At 43.6% G+C, this 20,433-nt stretch overlaps 1 protein-coding gene across 3 annotated transcripts in view; it reads left to right on the forward strand.

The window, feature by feature from the left end:
- LOC104998892 (general transcription factor II-I repeat domain-containing protein 2) overlaps positions 1-17,912 on the forward strand; it is a 46,995-nt gene extending 29,083 nt beyond the window's left edge. The window contains exons 9-16 of one of the 3 annotated variants that reach the window (XM_010854271.1): positions 1,818-1,895; positions 8,313-8,369; positions 9,822-9,884; positions 10,914-10,991; positions 11,294-11,377; positions 12,866-13,049; positions 13,603-13,631; positions 16,101-17,912. In XM_010854271.1, the coding sequence (XP_010852573.1) occupies positions 1,818-1,895; positions 8,313-8,369; positions 9,822-9,884; positions 10,914-10,991; positions 11,294-11,377; positions 12,866-13,049; positions 13,603-13,631; positions 16,101-17,704 (2,177 nt within the window). In that variant the 3' untranslated portion in view covers positions 17,705-17,912. The remainder of the gene's footprint in view (positions 1-1,817; positions 1,896-8,312; positions 8,370-9,821; positions 9,885-10,913; positions 10,992-11,293; positions 11,378-12,865; positions 13,050-13,602; positions 13,632-16,100) is intronic. The other 2 variants (XM_010854272.1, XM_010854273.1) reach the window with 2 other exon arrangements.
- Positions 17,913-20,433: the final 2,521 nt, after the last annotated feature.

A 20,433-nucleotide genomic window follows, 5' to 3' on the forward strand; every position in this document is an offset into this window, starting at 1 on the left:
CTGAGGGGGGCCCTTTCACGGAACCATGCCCCTCGCTCGCCCCCGCCCCCTTCTCCTTCCTCACCAGCTGTAGGGTGGATGAGTCATTCCCACTGGCCTTAAAATAGGCCTCTTTTGTGGAGGTCTCTGTTTGGAGATGTGGTTCCCCTTAAGATAAAATATGTGTTCCCTAATAATGTGACTTTCTGCTGTGAATTTCATGGTACGAATCGCTTCCAGCTGCCTACAGGCTTCTGAGAGCTGACCATCCCTTGGCCTTACTTCCCACGACGTCTGTGTAGCACCTGACGCACCGAACAGCTGTTTAACCGGGTTCTGCCTTTTGAATTTCCGCCTCGTGTGTTGAGGAAAAGCTGAAGCCAGCCCGTTTTCATTACCATTTCAAACACATTGTGCATTCCGCAGCTTCAAATCTGCTTTCAGTTGCCTGCAATGAACAGGCGTTTTTCTTTGACAGCCCAGCCATCACACATTTATCAGATGTTTGAGTACAGGCATTAGTGCCTAATCAACTTGGAAATTGTACCTAGAAGTTTGTAAGTTACAAAAGCTATACACGTTTCAAACAAAAATTCAGGCTAGTGATATGTGAAAAGTGAAAGTCGCTCCGTCGTGTCTGACTCTTTGCTACCCCATGGACTATACAGTCCTTGGAATTCTCCAGGCCAGAATACTGGAGTGGGTAGCCTTTCCCTTCTCCAGGGGATCTTCCCAACCCAGGGGAAGAACCCAGGTCTCACGCATTGCAGGCAGATTCTTTACCAGCTGAGCCACCAGGGAAGCCCTTTTGATAATCACATTCTTTAATACCCCATCTCACTATCCCTATGCCAACAGAGGTGTTAATTTCAGAAGGCCCCCACCCCCACCCCGGAACTTGTTAATTAATGCTGAACAGTGAAATCCCAAGCTGTGTCACAATTACTGTTTTTGCCTCTGTTAACTTCCACAGTTAGATTATATGTATACTTCAGTATCAGTTATCTATTGCAGTATAAAAGACCGCCTGCACCCCAGAACTTAGTGGCTTCAAACCGTGATTCCATCTCTCTCACACGTCTGTGTGTGGACCAGGCTGTCCTCTGGGCTGGGCTGGCCGTCCTCCGGGGTCGCGGCCTCAGGCAGCAGAGCTGAGTCTCTCTCCTCTGAGCCTCACATCCTCCAGGTTCATTCACCTGGCAGCTCTGCTCCAAAAACAACAGAAGCGGAGCCCCAGGCACATTTCAAACCTCTGTCTACATCCCATTGGCCGAAGCAAGTCACATGGCCACCCCAGGTTTACAAGGCGGGTAGTTTTCCACTTGGAGAAAACAGGAGTGGGAAAGTTAGGTTGCAAACAGGTGTGTATACTGGGATGGGAGACATCTGTGGCTAATTTTTGCCATCTCCCACACCTTTCCCTGATAAAGCCTTTGGGTTTTACTAATGTAGTTTCCCCAGCTTTTGAAATTCATCCTGTTGTAATAAGTAAATTAAGATAATCTGTGCCAATTCAGGCCCCATTACAGAAGAAGGTTTACAGTATTTCATGTAAATACATGTACATATTCAGCCATCTTGAAAGGGAGAATCTCTCCAAACTGGGAACTAGACCTCTTTCTCCTTCTCTTCTTTCCCTCCCTCCCTCAGTCTTTCATTTCTTTTATGCTGTGTTATATTTTTATGTGGATTAACCCATCCGTTCATAGCGCATGAGCTACAGGTTCTTTTGCTGACCACAGTGTTACTGTGTTAAACAACCTGGAAGGGATATTAGCTGGTCACATCTCTGTTGGTGAGTTTAACGCATCATTTTATAATTTCCATTGCATTCCAAGGTATTTCACTGAAAGCAGAAGTTGTGTCAGTCAAGAAAGAATCAGAAGATCCTAATTACTATGAATATAGTATGCAAGGTAATGCCATTTTATAATAACTTTCTTCTCTAAAAGTTGTCTGTGATGGAAACTTTTAATTAGTGCTCATCTGAACAAATAAGCAAAGAGTCATAAAGATCCATGTATATTTATGTAGAATCTAGCACAGTGACATTAAGGTGAACAATTTCACAGTCATAAAATGGATTGTATTAATACGTAGCCTGAGTCCATATGATTCTGGGCATGCGTGACTGTAAAGGTATTTCAGGCTGCCTTTTACTTGAGTTTGTCTATTAAGTATTGTTTTGTGTGTTCTAAAATATTCCCCTCTTAAGCTGCTTCTGTCCAGTCTGAGTTGCTGAGAAGATATTAAGATAAAAGAGATGGAGACAGAGTTAAGAAACTCAAGTGCCTTTTTTTACTAGAAAGGCAGCATATGAGTTCCCTGCCAGCATATAAATTCAACAGGAAGAAGATGGTTGTTATCAAATGCACAAACATTCCAAAGGTGGTGCAGGTGGGTGGTCTATGCGGTTGGGTGGCTCTGTTCTCCACGCAAAGAATCCTGCCAGCCCCCGGCTGATGATGGTTGATGGTCAGCTGGGGCCCTCATGGTGACAGGATACCGTCTTATTGCTATGACAACTGCACAGTGTTCCAATCCTTTCTCCATCTTCCAGTTCCACTGCAGAGTGTAGGACGATTTGCAATTACTTCCTCAAATATTATCAGATTGAAAATGTTTCCTACAAAATCATAAACTTTGGAATTTTCCTGCAGCATTACTTAGCTCTGTAAGTTTTACTAAAAACACCTTTTCCAAAAGATCTAAAAGGCAGAGACCAACGGAAGTTCTGTTGTAATTGCTCTGTCGTGGGCCAACCCCACCCACCCTCTTCTGCCCGCTCCTGCCCTGTGCCCCACGACCAGTCTCCTTACATCTGGGCAGAGGGGCAGAGGATCTCTTCTCAGCCCATCCCATACATCCTGCTGCTGCTGCTAAGTCACTTCAGTCGTGTCCGACTCTGTGCGACCCCATAGACGGCAGCCCACCAGGCTCCCCCGTCCCTGGGATTCTCCAGGCAAGAACACTGCAGTGGGTTGCCATTTCCTTCTCCAATGCATGAAAGTGAAAAGTGAAAGGGAAGTCGCTCAGTCGTGTCCGACTCTTAGCAACCCCATGGACTGCAGCCTACCAGGCTCCTTCATCCATGGGATTTTCCAGGCAAGAGTACTGGAGTGGGTGCCATCTCCTTGTCCGCCCATACATCCTAACCCACCCCAATTATGTATTCTTTGAAAGCTGGGATCTGTTCACGTCTCTCCCCCATTCACATTGTCTGTGGCTCCGTATCACCTGTAAAGTCCCAGTTTCCTTCCATGTTCCTACTGTTCCTTTTCTTTTTTGGCTACCCCATGAGGCATGCAGGATCTTAGCTCCCTGAGAGAGAGAGAGTGAAGTAGCTCGGTTATGTCTGACTCTTTGCAACCCCATGAACTGTAGCCTGCCAGGCTCCTCCATCCATGGGATTTTCCAAGCAAGAATATTGGAGTGGATTGTCATTTCCTTCTCCAGGAGATCTTCCCAAACCAGGGATTGAACCTGGGTCTCCTGCACTGCAGGCAGACTCTACCTGAGCCACCAGAGAAGCCCTAGAGGTGAAAATTGCTCAGACCCCATGGACTACACAGTCCATGGAATTCTCCAAGCCAGAATACTGGAGTGGGTAGCTGTTCCCTTCAGCAGGGGATCTTCCCAACCCAGGGATCAAACCCAGGTCTTACACATTGCGGGCAGATTCTTTACCAGCTGAGCCACAAGGGAAACCCAAGAATACTAGAGTGGGTAGCCTATCCCTTCTCCAGCAGATCTTCCCAACCCAGGAATTCAACTAGGGTCTCCTGCATTGCAGGCGGATTGTGAGCAGACCAGGGATCACACCTGTGCCCTAGGCAGCGGAAGCTCAGAATCTTAACCACTTGACCGCCAGGAAAGTACCCCTGCTGCTCTTTCTGGTGTTCCCTCCTGTGTCATCTGCCTCCCCCACCATCACCCTCCCTCCGTTCTTCAGACACGTGCTCTGTCTGTGGTTCCTTGTACATGGCCCCGAGTCCCCCTTCCACGGGGCTTTTATATAAGCTGATCCCTCGCTGTGGCTCTCCTTCCTATCCTGCAGACTTCTGAGGAGCGTCCCCCTTCTTTCTGGGCACAGTCAGAACCTCAACTCCTGCAGGAGCTTCCAGCATTTAGTGTGACCTGCTGTGTTCTATTTTTGCCTTTTTTTTTTTTTTTTTTTTTTTTTTTGGGCACACCAAACAGCATGTGCCATCTTAGTGCCCCAACCAGGGATCGAAGCCATGCCCGCCCACATTGGACGGGTGGAGTCTTAACCCCTGGACTGCCAGGGAAGTCCTATATTTATGCTTTTGCCGAGGACTCCCTCAGCTAGTGGCGGGAAACATAGCATCTTACTCCTGCCCTGGAGTCCCAAGCCCGGGACTTTGTACATCCTGGACATTCAGATGTGCTTGCTGAATTCAGTATGAAGAATCAGTGTAACATTTGTTTCTAAATGACTGTTGTTCGAAACAATAGTCATTTAGAAACAAATTCTTAACTCCCAAGAATGTATTTTTGAACTTAAATGATCAAATTGTGTACAATCAGGGATAGGATACTTACAGATTCTGCTCTGAAAGGCATCAGTGAAATAAATAAATTAGATGCACCTGCAATCACTCTATTTTAACTTTTCAGAAAGAAGTACATTGTTTGAAGAGAAATATTTACATTAAATGTATGACTTTATAGTCTTTCTTCCACTTGGCTTGAAAATGACAGAACCATTCAAGACATCTTTGTAGAACAGCTTCCTTCTTGATACCAAAAAAGCTCCAGATTGCCTGACATCATGGACGATATTCCATAGCACTGAATGTTTTTATAACCACTTAGGTTAAATACATGCTGAAGTATTGATATCTTTCTGTCTCCTTTAAGTAAGGGAGATAGTTTTAAATCCAAAAAGACCATCAATGTGACCTGCTCAGAATGGCGACTGGCCCCTAGGGAGCCCCCAGTGAAGTCAGCCATGGCCCCACAAGTGCTCAGAAGCTACCCCACACACACACCAGGACCTCATGATCCATCTGTAACACAGATCTCTCAGAAGACCCCCGACACAACGTCTACAGAGGTTCATATAGTATCCTGGCCCACGTGAAGCCCATGGACGTCCCGTAGGTCTTTTAGGTCTGCAGGGACCCATCTCTTCCCGGAAATGAAGAACGCCCTGTGTAAGCTTTGCTGAGCTGTACTGCACCCAGGCTGCCTTGATGTGGATGGATGTCAGAGCACCACTACCATTCTGGCCTCTTCCCGGCCGACGTGGCGTGATGTGGGGGGAAAGGCTTCCAGGACAAGGGAACAAGGTCAAGGTCAAGGAGCCCAAGAACAAGAGGTCCAAGGTCAAGAAATTAATGTAGCCTTTCCCAAAATACATCACTGCAACACTGATCTTTCTGCCTTCCTTTTCCACATTGAAATACTCTGAACATTGATTACACAGAGCCCAGCTGGATAATGCAGGATAATCTTTTCTGAAGGTTATCAATGAGGACACCTAATCCTATCTTCCCCTTGCCATGTAACATAAAAATTCACAGGTTTTGGATATCTTTTTTTTTGCAGGGGGGGGCGGTCATCTGCCTATCACAAATAGTAAACAATTGTATGCCAACAAGTTGAGTCACCTAAATGAAATGGACAAATTACTGAAACTGACTAAAGATAAAACACAAATTTTGAACAGTCACGTAACAAGAATTTTGAATAGTCGTTGAAAAGCTTCCTACAAACAAAAGCCCAGGATCAGGTGACTTCACTGGTGAATTCTACCAAATGTTTAAAGAATGAACACCACAACTTCAAAAACTCTTACAGAAAATAGAGGAGGGAATACTTCTCGACTCATTCTGTTAAGCCAGTATCACCCTGATACAAAAACCAGACCAAAGAGCACAAGGAAACTACAGAACAATATCGCTTATTAACAGATAAACAAAAATCCTCAATAAAACAGTCATAAGTTTATACATCCATACCTGTTGGGTATGTACCTCCGCCTCAGGCCTGCAAACCTTGAGAACAAAGAAAAAGCCCAGCGACAAAGACATCAGTGGCTTATTGGATAAGGGATCTTACACATCTGAAGCAAAGTCCTGAAGCAACACGCACTTTGTGCAGCAAACAGCAGACAAGAAGTGACAGCAACCTTCGCTAACTCGGAGGAGGAGGCTTTCATTTATAGGGAGGAACTGACATCAGACTGGCTCTTTGGTTACCGGGGAAACCAACAGTTGGGGTAGGGGGCAAGCGAGGTAGGTAGTTACTAATTAAGCCCCAATTAAGAGGATGGAGAAGGAAATGGCAACCCACTCCAGTGTTCTTGCCTGGAGAATCCCAGGGACGGGGGAGCCTGGTGGGCTGCCGTCTATGGGGTCACACAGAGTCGGACACGACTGAAGTGACTTAGCAGCAGCAAGAGGATGGAGGTAGTCCTGTGGGTGAAGCAGGGTCTGGTTGAGTGGGGAGATGTACTAAGAGCAAGAGAACAGCCATCTTGAATGGCCTGACCACACAGTGACCATATAGTGATTGCTCCTAGGAAGGCAAGATTAGCTCAACTTATGGAAATGAGTCAACAGAAGAGCAACATAATGAATAAAGGACAAAACCCACACGATTGTCCTCGTAGATGTAGGAAAAAGGCATTTGACAAAATCTAATACCTTTCATGATTTTTAAAAAACGCTCAAGAAACTAGGAACCGAAGGGAACTTTTTCAACATAATTAAAAGCGTCTATTTAAAAACTTACATAGATCATGTTATACTTAAAGATTGAAGACTTTCCCCCTAAGACCAGGAACAAGACAAGTATGTCAGGGACTTCTTTGGTGGCCCATTGGTTAAGAATATGTCTGCCAGTGCAGGGGACATGGGTTCGACATCTGACTCAGAAAGGTCCCACGTGCTGCGGGGCAGCTAAGCTCGCGCACCACCACTACTGAAGCCCCTGCACCTAGGCCCTGTGTTCCACAACGAGAGAAACCACCGCAGTGAAAAGCCCGCGCACGGCAAGGAAGAGTAGCCCCTCTCTCTGCAGCGAGAGAAAGCCTGCACGCAGCGACAAAGACCCAGCATAGTGAAAAATAATGATTAATTAAAAAAAAAACAAAACATGTCTGTTCTTGCCACTTCTTTTCAACACTGTATTGGAGGTCCTAAGCAGAGCAATTAGGCAAGATCAAAAAAGAAATCCAGATGTGTGTCTCCATCTGGAGCCAGAGATCGGGAAAGACAAAGATCACAAATGGTAAATTATTAGCATTTTGCTATCTGAGTAAAGGGTAGATGGATCTTTTTTGTACTATTTTATTTTTGCAACTTTCCCGTAAGTTTAAAACTACTTCCAGTATAAAGTATGTGTCTTTTTTTTTTCAAAGACAGGTATGAGAATTGAGGAAAGTTGAACACTGACTAGATATGAGATGATGATGATAATTGTTCGTTGTGTGGGTCGTCGCAATACGGTGTCGCTAACAGAAGAGAGATGGACTCCTCCAGTGTAGGCATTTGCACACTGCATTCCGAGATTCACAGTGAACTACCAATGGGGGTACTTACTTTTCTTTGCCCACAAAGTTCGTATACTCAAAGGCACAGTTCTTCCAGTGGTCGTGAGAGTTGGATCCTAAAGAAGGCTGAGCTTCAAACAATTGATGCTTTCAAACTGTGGTGCGAGAAGACTCTTGAGGGTCCCTTGGACTGCAAGGAGATCAAACCAGTCCATCCTAAAGGCAACCAACCCTGAATATTCATGGAAGGACTGATGCTGAAGCTGAAGCTCCAATACTTTGGCCACCTGACGTGAAGAGCCGACACATTGGAAAAGACCCTGATGCTGGGAAAGACTGATGGCAGGAGAAGGGGACGACAGAGGATGAGATGGTTGGATGGCATCACCGACTCGAGAGACATGAGTTTGAGCAAACTCAGGGAGACTGAAAGACAGGGAAGGCTGGTGTGCTGCAGTCCATGGGGTTGCAAAGATCTGACACGACTGAGTGACTAAACAACAGCAGCCGGGGGGGCGGTGGTTGGGGCACAGATAGAATGACCTGAGTCGATGACTTGATGCTGGAGGATGGACAAATGGCCTCATTTTGCCTTCTCTCTGCTTTTCTATGTTTTAAGTTTTTCCAAAGCATAGGTTAAGGGGAAAAAAAGCATAAAGAAAGGATCATTTGTATGAATTCTATTTCAAGGAGTCTATAAATATTTCGTGGGTATTCCTTTGTGGGTCTTGAATTCTTTGCCTTAGTTTCAAATGATGTCTTTTTTAAAATATGTGTTTCTGCCTTTTTAATATATTGTTTGCTTTCCTTTCAGAGAGCCGTCATTCTTCTGCAGGCACTGAAGTAATAGAAACGGAATTACCAATGGAAGGTTAGAAAATTGAGGCATTCTCTCTCTCTCTCTTTTTTTTTTAGTTTACAGTATTTTGCAGAGAATAAACTTTTTCTTAAAAGACTATTTTGATATGAACCATTTTTTAAAAGTCTTTATTGAATTCGTTACAATACTGCTTCTGTTTTATGTTTTGGTTTTTTGGCCCCGAGGCTTGTGGGATCTCAGCTCCCCGACCAGAGATCAAACCCAAACCCCCTGCTCTGGAGGGTGAAGTCTGAACCACTGGACTGCCAGGGGAGCCCCTTGTTTGATTTTTAAAAGCTTTCTATTTTATGCCAGTCCCTTTATTCTTTCTTTATTGACCAAACCACACGGCCTACCAGATTTCAATTCCCTAGGCAGGGATTAAAACCCACACCATGGTAGTGAAAGCCCAGAAAGCCCAGGCCTAACTCCTAGGCCACCAGAAAACTCCCTGAAACCTTTTTATTTTAAAGGAGTTATAGTCGATCCCCGGGTTGGGAAGATCCCCTGGAGAAGGAAATGGTAACCCACTCCAATATTCTTGCCTGGGAAATGCCATGGACAGAGGTGCCCAGTGGACTACAGTCCATGGGGTCGCAAAGAGTCAGACACAGCTTAGCAACTGAACAATAGATTCAGAAGAAGCTGCAAGAACAGCACACGCAGCCCAATGTGCCTTCAGCCATTTTTCCCTAAAGGTTGCATCTCATACGACAACAGTACAAAATCAAAACAGTCTTGTGTTCTAGTCTTTTCTTCTTTTACTAACAATTGATTAATGTAACAACTGACAGATCTTTCTAAAATGAGCCCGTCAGGTGAGATAATCTAGCCAGGCTCTTGTCTGTATGTAGAACGTGTATGTTGTTGCTGTTGTTCGGTCGCTCAGTTGTGTCCAGCTCTTTGCAACCCCGTGAACTGCAGCATCCAGGCTTCCCTGTCCTTCACCATCTCCTGGAGCTTGCACAGACTCATTTCCATTGAGTCCGGTGACGCCAACTTAATGTACGTGTCACAATTCTTATCCAGCAGAAAACTCAGTTATGAGTCCAAGTAATGATAGACCTTGAATCACCTGGGGGCTGCTGGCAGGATAAGAGAGGAGCAAATAGTTTTCGAAAAATCTCAGTAATTCCCAACAACAACCAGAAAACATTGTTGCCAGTGAATTCCATTAGCTCAAAGAGAAGACTATTCTGTGTCCCTTACTGTGGGTAACTTCGTATCATTTGCTCCCTGAAAGTTTCTTATCTCCCCTTATCCCCTGTAAGTTAAGGCAAACTTTTATTACTCTGTTATCCCTTTTAAAATTAAAATTACCTTTGTGTTTATACCTCTGTTTATTAAATATGGAATGCATTTAAAATGCCAGGATAAGCGACTTTGGGGATAGAGAAGCAGTAAAATATTGGAACATGAGCATATGTAACAATGAATGTCATTTTAGAAAATTTTTTTTTCAAGATTCTACTCAACTTGTCCCTTCAGAAACGAGTGAGGACCCTGAAGCTGAGGTGAAAATTGAAGGTTGGTTGCCAAAAACCTTGCCTAATTTGCACTGCTAAGTATAGCGTTCCTTTTGCCTCAAAAGACTGCTCCGGGGAAAAGAGTGAAATCGATGTGTGTGTGTGTGTGACCAGGGCAGGGAAGAGCAGGGTGGGGTGGCTCCTCATGTCCTTCTGAGGTCTTGCTCTCCGACGTAGAATCTCAGATATCCAAGTAGTTGATCGTTCACAGAACACAGGGACTGAGCTCCGAGTCCCTCAGAAAGGACTAGACGGGCTCATTTCATTTCTCACGTAGAACTTAAGGGAGCGTAGTGTCTGTCATTTGACCAGACCGTGATAATATCAGCTGCGCTTTTACTATTTAACCCCATCTGAGCTTTTCCTTGACTGTCTTGTTTCATCATTTCTCATGGGTCGTCTGCTTCTTAAGTGCTCTCTTGTATGCACTCATATGTCTTCCTTTCTTCACCCCTCCTTAAATTGAGAATAACAATAAAGGGATTTTTTTTTCTTTTCCTTTGGCCAAGTGGCATGCAGGATCTTAATTCCTCAAGCAGGGAATGAACCTGTGCCCCCTGCGTTGGGAGCTTGGGGTCTTAACCACTGGACCACTAGGGAAGTCCCGGGAAATGTATTTTTAAACAATCTTCTTTTTAAATCAATTTAGACTGACTGTGAAGTATCAGGGGCTACAAACTAAGTAAAAGCCATGGAGCCCTTTCCCCTTTGACACAGAGATTAAACTGCAGAGACTCAAACATCAATTAATGCCAAGCCAGCTTGTTATTCCACAGCTAAATATTCTCTGGAGTTTTAAAAATTTAGTCTGGCCTTTTTTTTTTTTTTTTGCCACATTGGGCTGCTTGCAGAATCTTAGTTCCCCATCCGGCACTGAACCCGGGCCCTTGGCGGTGAAAGCCCCAAGTCACAATCACTAGGTCACCGGGAATTCCCTCCTCGGGCCTTCTGATCAGAATGGCAGTTTGATAGTTTTAGAGCAGAAGTCGTCTAATTTTCTATAAGTTCTGAATTTCAATTTCTGTTTAAGGAAAAACCAGTTCACCCAATATTACAAATTCTGCAGCAGGTGTTGAAGACCTTAACATCGTTCAGGTGACAGTCCCAGGTATAGAATTCTATCTGATTTTGTCAAAATTTAGACTGTGTTTTTCATTTTATTATATTTTAACTGTTTTGTGACATGGGTTAACCTCTCGGAGCTATTTCTTTGCTAAGTTCACCCTGTCAACTAAGGAAAGACATCTCTAATGCCTTAAATTTACAAATTTACAAAATGCTTACTTTTTGCTAAACGTAAATTGATAAGCCAGGTAAAGTACTTTCTCGTGAGCTAATGGGGGTTTTCTCCAATGGCCTTTTGGGGTCGGGGGCAAATACATAAATAAACTTTTTTTTAAATTTTTTTAGACAATGAGAAGGAAAGATTATCAAGCCTTGAAAAAATAAAACAACTAAGAGAGCAAGTCAATGACCTTTTTAGCCGAAAATTTGGTACGTTTTTATATTGTTGCATATTCAGAGTTTTGAATATATATTTGAAATATTTCTTTCTAATTAATTACTTTAAGAAATTGATCTTTCTCTTAAGGAGCTGTGATCAAAATTAGGGTGTATTTTACACAGAAACACTAATTACATAATAGTAATAATAGCTATCTTTTGGCCAATAGGCACGTGAAGAGATGCTCAACGTTATTATTAGAGATATGCAACTCAAAATCACAATGAGGTACCACCTCACACCAGTCAGAATGGCCATATTTTAAAAATCTGCAAATGATAAATGCTGGAGAGGCTGTGGAGAAAAGAGAACCCTTCTACACTGTTGGTGGGAATAAGTTGGTGCAGCCACTGTGGGGGACAATATAGGGATTCCTTAGAAAACTAAAAATAGAACTACCATATGATCCGGCAATTCTATTTCCTGGCATATATCCAGACAAAACTATAATTCAAAAAGATACATGCACCCCTATGTTCATAGCAGCAGTACTCACAATAGCCAAGACATGGAAACAGTCTAAACGTCCATCAACAGATGAATGGATAAAGAAGACCTAGTACCTCTGTTTGATGGGATGCTGCTCAGACACACAAAAAAATGAAATAATGCCATTTGCAGCAACATGGATGCAACTAGAGATTGTCACGCCAAGTGAAGTAAGTCATAAAGAGAAAGACAAATACTATATGATATCACCTCCTGTGGAATCTCAAATAGGACACAAGTGAGCCTATCTCTGAAACAGAATCATGGACGTAGAGAACACTCTGGTGGTTGCCAAGGAGGAGGAGGTTGGGGGAGGGATGGAGTGGGAAGCTGGGGTTAGCAGATGTAAGCGTTTATAAATAGAATGGATAAACAGCAAGGTCACACTGTATAGCAAAGAAAAATAAAGTCAATATCCTAAGATAAACCATAGTGGAAAAGAATATTTTAAAAAGAAAATGTGTGTGTGTTATATATATATATATATATAACTGAATCACTTTGCTGTACAACAGAAATGAACACATTATAAATTGACTATACTTCAATAAAAAATTGTTTTAAAAAGCTATCTTTATCAAATCATTATGTTGTATGCCCAAAACTAATATAATGTTATATATTAATTTTATCTCAATTTAAAAAATAACTACCATAGCTATCTTTGACTTACCAACTTCTTCCCATGGCTGAGTATTGTTTTTAGCGTTTGACATGTGATGAATCATTTAATCCTCAGAAAACCTTTTTAGGTGGACAATCCCTATTTCATGCATAGTAAAACCGAGTCTGCTATCCTACCCATTCCCAATTTCCAAAATCACTAAAATCACTCTTGCATCCTAGCACACCTGGAAAATAAAATAATGGCTGATCACCATTGTTATCACTTGACGTGAATAATTTTGAAAGCTTGACCTTAAAGATAAAGCTCGGTTTGGGAGAAGCAAATAACAAATTGAACTGGCTTTATGCTCGTCTCACCGCAGGTGAAGCCATTGGAGTGGACTTCCCTGTGAAAGTTCCCTACCGGAAGATCACCTTCAACCCTGGCTGCGTGGTGATCGATGGCATGCCCCCGGGGGTGGTCTTCAAAGCCCCCGGCTACCTAGAAATCAGCTCCATGAGAAGAATCCTGGATGCCGCAGACTTTATCAAATTCACAGTCATCAGGTACATGAGGGTTCCCTGCCAGGTCAGGAGAATGAGCTGCAGATCTAACTTCCTCAAGGTGGACAAGTCGGGGGGCACCAGGATTCTCACCCCAGAAGGTGGGCGGTGGGTCCCAGCGGTCAAGTCAGTCAAGTGCTGTGTGATACTGCCCCTCATACTCAGCTCATGGTGTTCCTTTAAAAAAAAACATTTATTTTAATTTATTTATTTGACTGCTCTGGGTCTTAGTTGCGGCATGCGGGATCCTCATTGCAGCAGGTGGGAACTCTTAGTTTCAGCATACGGGCTCTACTTCCCTGACTAGGACTCGAACCCTGGCCCCCTGCATTGGGAGCTCAAACTCTTAACCACTGGACCACCAGGGAAGTCCCAGTTCATCGGCTTCTGCTTCTGGGAGCTGTGTGTTTTAGCGCCCATTTCTTGGTAATCGTTGGGCAACCAGTCTTACTTTAGCCCGTAGCTGATGTCACAAAAGTTTGTCAAATAGAACTAAATGGACAAGACAGGAAAAGTGCCCTTTGTTGCACTCACCAATGTCTCTTTTTCTCTTCAGACCACTTCCAGGTCTTGAGCTCAGCAATGGTGAGTATTCCGGGGGAGAGAAGATGGTTCCAGCCCTCGATGTGAGGTGTGAGCTGTCTTCGGGGCACTCACCATGGGGTCCTTCCTTCCTGAGCCTTGAGTCTCAGAGCAAAGCATGCCACTTTTTACTTATTTATTTAGCTGCTCTGGTTCTTAGCTGTGGCATGCAGGATCTTTAGTTACAGCACGTGGGACCTAGTTCCCCGACCAGGGATCGAACTCGGGGCCCTCTGCATTGGGAGCTTGGAATCCTAGCCATTGGACCACCAGCAACAAGTCCCAAAACATGTCGCTCTCTATGTTCATTTTTTCTGCTTCTTATAAAGCGCTTTAATTCTGTTGCTTGTGTTTTCTTAGCCAGGCCATTTTTTTCTCATATTAGTTTGGTGGAGCTTGCTCTGTGTGATAGCACACCACACTCTTATTCAAGAGTCCTTTATGGTGGAGGAAGGTGCTCATAATACTGAACTACTGCTGCTCCACCTTAGTTGGTAAATAGTACCTGCCTGGCCACCGCAGCCCCGCCTCCAGAATCTCTAACCACTGACCTCCCCACGGTTCAGAACCAGCAGGGCTCCTGCCTGGCACAGCAGGGCTCCCAGAACCCACTCCAGCCAGTGCCGAGGCTGACTTCTGTTCTGATGGAGCAATGTTCCAGCCTTTCTGCTTGTTAAATTTCACTTTAATTTAAAACTTTTTTTTTTGGCCGCACCACTGGGTATGTGGGATCTTAGTTCCCCAGTCAGGGATCGAACCCACGCCTCATGCAATAGAGGCTCATCTTAAGCACTAGACCACTGGGGAAGTCCAGATATTTTTCATGTCTCCCCTAGAATCCTTGCAAGCAAGTCAGAATCCTATTGGATATTAAAGCGGACAATGTAACTGTCAAAGACCTGCTGTATAGCACAGGGAATTATACCCATCTTGCATTAACCTATAATGGAAAAGAGTCTAAAAAAGAACATATGTATATAATACCTGAAACTAACACAACAGCATTGTAAGTCAACTCTGTTTCAATGTAAATTTAAAAAAATAAGGTGTCTCTAGAAAGAAAAAAAAAAGCAGAAAATGCAGAGATGGTTCCAAAAGTTTGAATCACTAGAGAACCTCCTCACTTAAATTTTGGAAGCTCTGAACTTCCTTGGAAATCCAGTGGTTAAAATTTCACCTCCAGGGCTGGGGGTGCAGGTTCAATCCCTAGTCAGGGAGCTAAGATATCCCACATGCCTCAGGGCCAAAAAAGTCAAAACCTAAAACAGAAGTAATCTTGTAACAAATTCAATAAAGACTTTAAAAATGGTCCATCTCAAAAAAAAAAATTTTTTTTTAATTTTTGGAAGCAAAACTCTTCTCTTGAAATGCACAGTTATTATTCCTAAATTCATCTGGTTGCTAAATAGCTTTGTACCTTTTTAAGAGCTTTATTGTGGCATAATTTACATACCATAACATTCACTTGTGCAAACTGTACACAGTCTAGTGATTTTTCTCAGTAAAGTTACAGAGTTGTGCAACTGTCACCATAATCTAATCTTAGAACATTTCCATCATCCCCTAAAGATTCCTCCTGCCCATTTCTAGTCATTTCCCATCCCCACCCCCAGTCTCAGGCAACTACTGAACTGACCGTCTCTGTCTGCATTTCCTTAAAGTGAATTTTTATACCCGTGTTCTCTTGAAGCAAAGCTCACGTACATTGTGGCCCATTTCTTTACACTGAAACCATGTAAGTTCTGTGAGGGTCTGTGGCTGTCCCCAGTGTCTTTTGGGACTCATAGCAGGTAAATCATATGCCTTCTGTGCTCATCCCCTTCTCTGTTATTTCAAAATTCTCTTGAAAAGCCATTGAAAAAAAATTATGTCCAACTCTTTGGACTGTAGCCCGCTAGGCTCCTCTGTCTGTGGGATTTTTCAGGCAAGAATGCTGGAGTAGGCTGCCATTTCCTCCTCCAGGGGATCTTCCCGACCCAGGGATCGAACTTGAGTCTTCTGTGTCTCCTGCATTGCAAGCAGATTCTTTACCTGCTGAATCATCAGGGAAGCCCAATATGTTAAAATGCAGATACAATCTCAAATCATTCTCATTTAAACCAGGTGGAACAAACATAGCCACTTACTGACCCTCACCAAAGACGTCTTTCATTTGACTCATCAACCTTTTAAAAAAGGGAATTAGTGGCTGATACGGAAAAACCAGGGCTTTTTCATAAAAATTCATTTCCAGGTTTTCTTTAGAAATCTGAAGATCCAGCCAGCGTGGGGCCACGCTCCCTTGGCAATAGTTCGCTGGCCCTGAGTGTCCCCAGCCCCACCCCCCACCTCTGCAGAGCTGGGTTACTCTCCAGTTAACCCACGCCCCCCAGCCACCTTATCCCCTGCATTTGTCATCATGCTTTTGCTGATGTTTTTCTAACAGTCAAGAGAAAAGTGAACTCTTTCTTGTCTCCATGTCTCTATCAAAAGTGGGAAAAAGGAAGATAGATCAAGAGGGCCGTGTATTTCAAGAAAAGTGGGAGAGAGCTTATTTCTTCGTGGAAGTGCAGAATATCCCTACCTGTTTAATATGCAAACAGAGCATGTCGGTATCCAAAGAATACAACCTGAGACGCCATTATCAAACCAACCACAGCAAGCACTATGACCAGTACACCGAGAAGATGCGTGATGAGAAGCTCCAGGAGCTAAAGGAAGGACTCAGAAAGTATCTCTTAGGGTCATCAGACACCGTGTGTCCCGAGCAAAAACAAGTGTTTGCCAAGATGAATCCAAGGGAAAATGCTGCCGTCCAGCCTGTGGAAGACGTGGCTGGGAACCTGTGGGAGAAGTTACGTGAAAAAATCAGATCTTTTGTGGCTTATTCCATTGCCATCGACGAGATCACAGATATAAACAACACCACCCAGTTGGCCATCTTCATCCGGGGAGTTGATGAGAATTTTGATGTGTCAGAAGAACTTTTAGATACGGTGCCCATGACGGGTACGAAGTCTGGAAACGAGATCTTTTTGCGTGTTGAGAAAAGTCTGAAAAAGTTTAATATCGACTGGTCGAAACTAGTCAGCGTGGCCTCCACCGGCACCCCTGCCATGGTAGACGCCAACGATGGGCTGGTCACGAAACTCAAGTCCAAGGTGGCGATGGTGTGCAAGGGCTCTGATCTGAAGTCCGTGTGCTGCATAATCCACCCGGAATCGCTCTGTGCTCAGAAGTTAAAGATGGACCACATCATGAGTGTGGTAGTTAACGCCGTGAACTGGATCTGCTCCCGCGGACTGAACCACAGCGAGTTCACCACTTTGCTCTATGAGCTGGACTGCCAATACGGCAGCCTTCTGTACTACACGGAGATTAAGTGGCTCAGCCGTGGGCTGGTGCTGAAGAGGTTCTTTGAATCCTTGGAAGAGATTGACTCCTTCATGTCCTCCAGAGGCAAGCCCCTGCCTCAGCTGAGCTCTCAAGATTGGATCAAAGACTTGGCCTTCCTGGTGGACATGACCATGCACCTGAACACGTTGAATATCTCCCTGCAAGGGCATTCCCAAATTGTGACGCAGATGTACGACTTGATTCGGGCCTTCTTGGCCAAACTGTGCCTCTGGGAGACTCATCTGGCCAGGAATAACCTGGCCCACTTTCCCACCCTGAAATCAGTTTCCAGGAACGAAAGCGACGGCCTGAACTACATTCCCAAAATCGTGGAGCTGAAGACGGAGTTCCAGAGAAGGCTGTCCGATTTCAAACTCTACGAAAGTGAACTGACCCTGTTCAGCTCCCCTTTCTCCATGAAGATCGAGAGCGTCCAGGAAGCCCTGCAGATGGAGGTGATTGATCTGCAGTGCAACACGGTCCTGAAAACCAAATACGACAAGGTTGGAATACCGGAATTCTATAAACACCTCTGGGGCAGTTACCCCAAGTACAAGACCCACTGTGCCAAGATCCTGTCCATGTTTGGGAGCACCTACATTTGTGAACAGCTCTTTTCCATTATGAAACTGAGTAAAACTGAGTACTGCTCCCAGCTGAAGGACTCCCAGTGGGATTCCGTACTCCACATCTCGACGTGACAGAAACACATTCCCGCATGGTCCCAGGGGCTGGAAGCCTAGAATCCTCTAGGTCTGAGGGGTTTTGAGACGAAAACATGTTATTAAATATTTCTGTTTTTTTTTTCCCAGTTTGACTCGAAAATATCATTTGCAGTTAGCATACCTGTTTGTATGACATTTTGTGCTTCCCCATAGCCCAGTAAAAAAAAAAAAAATCAAGAAAGTTTTATTGTATTTCTAGTAGTTGACTCTTCTTACGCCTGGCCTGTTTCACTCACTCACATGCTGGCTTGACCCCTGCGGGCACTGAGACTGCATCCTGAAGTTTAAATTGGGGAGAGAGACGGGGTTATACATACACACACATCTACCTCCCTGTCATCTGCATGGTATTCCATGTGATTTCATATGTTTGCAAATTGAAGGAGAATCAGAAACGTGTTCACATACTGTGGTGTCTCTGCCTTCCCAAGAAACCGGAAATTTGGGACTTAAAACAGAAACTCCTTTGTAAAGCAACTATCATTGTTGTCTAGCGGTTGGGTCCTGTCCGACTCTTTCCCTACCCCACGGTCTATAGCCCACCAGGCTCCTCCATCCATGAGATTTCCCAGGCAAGAATACTGGAATGAGTTGCAATTTCCTTCTCCTGGGGATCTTCCCAACTCAGGGATCAAACCCACATCTCCTGCCATGGCAGGCGGGTTCTTTACCACTGAGCCACCTGTGAACCCCAAAGCAACTATACTTCAATAAAAATTAGTAAAAACAAAAGCAGATGATGATGAAAAGCAAAATACAATAGAAAATCCAAAAATAAATAACATAGGCTTTCAAAGACTAAGTTGAAGTTTGGAGGCTTTTTTTAAACCTTTATTTGAAAGAATTTCAAATGCATAGAAAAGTTAAAGAAATAAAAAGTGCATGAAGAACAGTTAATTCCCTTTTGACAGATTTTCATACTGTTTTATCATTTGTTTGTTCTCTTCCCCCATCCCTCTCTCTCTTTCTCATGTGCGTGTGTGCGTGTGTGTGTACACTTCCTGTGTGTATAAGTGTCTTATTTATCATTATCTGTATATGTGGATAAACATATGTACATAGTTCTTTTCTGAACCGTTTGAGAGGAAGTTACACCTTATTTATCTCTAAATACTTTGGGGAGTATTTTTAAGGAGAAGGATATTCTTGGCCATAACCATGATTTAGTTACCAATTCCAGTAAATTGAACACTGATGCAATATTTTTATCTAGTTTAGCAATCATACTCCAATTCATCAGCTGACCAAATCACTTTTCCTTTGGGGCATTTTTCCCTTGGAGGGTTGTCATATAGATGCGCCTGAAACTAACACAACATTGTGAATTAACTATACTTCAATTTTTAACAAATCATCCTAAGCAACAAAAATTTATTAACTCAAAAAAAATATATATAGATACAGATCAATGCAAAGAAATAGAGCAAAACAATGGAATGGGAAAGACTAGAGATCTTTTCAAGAAAATTAGAGATACCAAGGGAATATTTCATGCAAAGCTGAGCACAATAAAGAACAGAAATGGTATGGACCTAACAGAAGCAGAAGATATTAGGAAGAGGTGGCAAGAATACACAGAAGAACTATACAAAAAAGATCTTCACAACCCAGATAATCACGATGGTGTGATCACTCACCTAGAGCCAGACATCCTAGAATGTGAAGTCAAGAGGGCCTTAGGAAGCATCACTACAAACAAAGCTAGTGGAGGTGATGGAATTCCAGTGGAGCTATTTCGAATCCTGAAAGATGATGCTGTGAAAGTGCTGCACTCAATATGCCAGCAAATTTGGAAAACTCCACAGTGGCCACAGGACTGGAAAAGGTCAGTTTTCATTCCAGTCCCAAAGGAAGGCAATGCCAAAGAATGCTCAAACTACCGCACAATTGCACTCATCTCACAAGCTAGTAAAGTAATGCTCAAAATTCTCCAAGCCAGGCTTCAGCAATAGGTGAACCATGAACTTCCAGATGTTCAAGCTGGATTTAGAAAAGGCAGAGGAACCAGAGATCAAATTGCCAACATCTGTTGGATCATTGAAAAAGTAAGAGAGTTCCAGAGAAACATCTACTTCTGCTTTATTGACTATGCCAAAGCCTTTGACTATGTGGATCACAACAAACTGTGGAAAATTCTTAAAGAGATCGGAATAGCAGACCACCTGACCTGCCTTCTGAGAAATCTGCGTGCAAGTCAAGAAGCAATAGTTAGAACTGGATATGGAACAACAGACTGGTTCCAAATCAGGTAAGGAGTACGTCAAGGCTGTATATTGTCACCCTGCTTATTTAACTTATATGCAGAGTCTATCATGAGAAATGCTGGACTGGATGAAGCACAAGCTGGAATCAAGATTGCCGGGAGAAATATCAATAACCTCAGATATGCAGATGACACCACCCTTATGGCAGAAAGAAAAGAAGAACTAAAGAGCCTCGTGAAAGTGAAAGAGACGAGTGAAAAAGTTGGCTTAAAGCTCAACATTCAGAAAACTAAGATTATGGCATCTGGTCCCATCACTTCATGGCAAATAGATGGGGAAACAGTGGAAACAGTGACAGACTTTATTTTGGGGGGGCTCCAAAATCACTGCAGATGGTGACTGCAGCCATGAAATTAAAAGACACTACTCCTTGGAAGAAAAGTTATGAGCAACCTAGACAGCATATTAAAAAGCAGAGACATTACTTTGCCAACAAAGGTC

The sequence above is a fragment of the Bison bison genome, unplaced genomic scaffold, assembly GCF_000754665.1.
Source record: "Bison bison bison isolate TAMUID 2011002044 unplaced genomic scaffold, Bison_UMD1.0 scf7180017864340, whole genome shotgun sequence".
Classification (NCBI taxonomy): domain Eukaryota; kingdom Metazoa; phylum Chordata; class Mammalia; order Artiodactyla; family Bovidae; genus Bison; species Bison bison.